At 40.8% G+C, this 2409-nt stretch overlaps 1 protein-coding gene across 1 annotated transcript; it reads right to left on the bottom strand.

Annotated features, from left to right (window-relative positions):
- Positions 1–389: 389 nt before the first annotated feature.
- Positions 390–2058, bottom strand: LOC115662040 (probable mannitol dehydrogenase). Its single transcript, XM_030584208.2, has 5 exons — positions 1854–2058; positions 1630–1743; positions 1021–1534; positions 770–923; positions 390–612 (listed from the first exon to the last, which is right to left on the bottom strand). Exons 1-5 carry the CDS (start codon positions 1949–1951, stop codon positions 410–412), a joined length of 1083 nt encoding a protein of 360 aa, XP_030440068.1. The 5' UTR covers positions 1952–2058; the 3' UTR covers positions 390–409.
- Positions 2059–2409: the final 351 nt, after the last annotated feature.

Genomic DNA, 2409 nt, shown 5'->3' with positions numbered 1-2409 from the left:
GGTGCAAAAACGACTAGCTATTATTTGAGTTAAGTACGCTATTTATCCTTTAACTCGTATCATCAAATGTGAAATAGGATCTTGAAACTTCTTGTTTTGCCATCAAATCCTCTAAGTTGTTTTGTTTTTTTTCTTTCACACAGTCGCAAAGAGATTGTTGAGAAAGGGTATTGGCTTTGAGTGCATGATTTACTTACAAACACATGAAAGAACTCTTGTGATTTTGTGGATTGCATACTTTCTGAGGATAACGACCTAAAATAAGGTCGCTATCTACACTAAGTAGTCAAAGTTATTCCAACGGGTACATGATTATGAGATAACAAGTAGAAGCAAAATCTTAGTTGTAGTACATGATTATGAGATAACAAGATACACTCAGCCAAGTAGTAATCCACCAGAATCATCATTAGAAAGGCTTCAATGAATTGGCAATGTCAATGACAAATCGATACTTAACATCGGCTTTTAATATACGCTCCATGGCATTGTTCACATAATCCATAGGAATGAGCTCAATATCCGCGATTATGTTGTGCTTTGCCGCAAAATTAATCATATCTTGTGTCTCCTTCATCCCTCCGATGCAGCTTCCTCCCACCATCTTTCTACCTGTCATTGGTCTTAATCGTTACTGTTTTTGCACTCATTAAACTCAGAAGTAATCATCTACTAAAACTAAAAAGCATTAAAACTTGATCTTGAACACCAATTATGTAGGTAGTTTTTTCCAAGTACAACAAAACTCAAAAGACTTGCTTAGGCTTACCCATGAGGAGTGGGAATGCAAGTAGTTCAAGCGGCTTCGCTGGTGCACCAACCATGACAAGCTTTCCATTATTTTTCAAGAGTCCGATCAACGGCAAAAGAACATGCATAGCCGAGACTGTATCAATGATGCCATCCATCGTACCCATCGCAAGCTACAATTAAAAAAAGATAATAACATAAATCTACATTCGGTTGACCTTATCCCTATACATCATCAAATAAAAAAAACCCATTGTGACTATGACTTACTTCCATCTCTTCTGTGTTACGGCTAATCAAGAATGCATCGGCTCCCAAATGGTCCACGGCTTCCTTCTTTTTATTAGGTGAGGTACTTATGACGGTCACTTTGAGGCCCATGGCCTTAGCAAACTTTACAGCCATATGACCAAGCCCACCAAGCCCAACCACCCCTATATGCATTCCGGCCTTATCAAGCCCGTAGTACTTCAATGGACTATAGACAGTGATCCCAGCACAAAGGAGGGGAGCACTACCATCAAGAGGTAAGTTGTCGGGGATTTTAATCACGAAGTGCTCATCTGATACCATGATGTCCGAATAGCCACCATAGGTGTTGGTTCCATCATAGTACTTTGCACCATAGGACAGGATCATTTTGGGACAGTAATTCTCAAGATCATCTTTGCAATTTGCACAGGAGTGACACGATCCGACCATACATCCAACACCCACTTTGTCCCCGACTTTGAATTTTGTCACTTTGGTGCCCACTTCGGTAACCACACCTACAATCTCATGTCTACATATAATGGCCAATTAGTATAATTAGTGGCTAAAAATGTCGTTTATTTATCTAAGAGAATCGAAAAGGATGATGGTTTTGAAAAGTCATACCTGGGCACAACGGGATAAGAAGTTATTCCCCATTCGTTCTTGACATTATGGAAATCAGAATGACATATACCACAATACAATACCTTAAAAGTTACATCCTTTTCTCCGGTGGCCCTGGAAAAAAGAAAATCAATGAATGTCGAGAAATAGATGCTCCCCACTGTTATACTTTTAGATGCACCCAAAATAAGAATCAACGAAAAGAAAAAACCAAGTCACATTACCTTCTTGAGAACTTGAAGGGAGAGAGATGTCCTGAAGAGTCTGTGGCTGCCCATCCGAAAGCCTTCACTGGATGTTCATTCTCTGGTGACATTGCCATTTCACTGAGCTTGGACGAGCACGGCTTCAAACTAAACTGGAAGAGAATTGCGTAATCTGTGCGTGTTTTATGAGATGTGAAGAGAAAGGTGATGATAGAGGGGAGTGAGATGCGTGGTATAAATAGGGCTTGAGGAGATACAGGAAGAGGTGGTGATGACCCGACATGGAAATAAAATTTGAGAAAATGATTAAGATACCCAAAATAAAAAGAAGCGTCTTCACCGAGACAAATGTGCCCTCAATAGGAATGTGCATTCTGTCCGATTCTGGGCTTGTTGACCATGACCCGAAATGGAAATGAAATGAAAGTAGAAGATCCGGAAACCCAAGTTAAAGAGAAGCATCTCGACCATGACACATGTGCCTTCAAAACTAGGGGCGTGCATTCGGTCCGGTTCAACCGAAAACAGGATCGAACCGGCCCCTCTCCCTCGCTCGTCAGCGGCGCTTTCTTAG

This window comes from Syzygium oleosum, unplaced genomic scaffold (assembly GCF_021117445.2).
Source record: "Syzygium oleosum isolate NSW1041296 unplaced genomic scaffold, Sole_v2.1 Sole_v2.65, whole genome shotgun sequence".
NCBI classification, from domain to species: domain Eukaryota; kingdom Viridiplantae; phylum Streptophyta; class Magnoliopsida; order Myrtales; family Myrtaceae; genus Syzygium; species Syzygium oleosum.
This window is presented reverse-complemented; position numbering and strand designations above follow the sequence as displayed.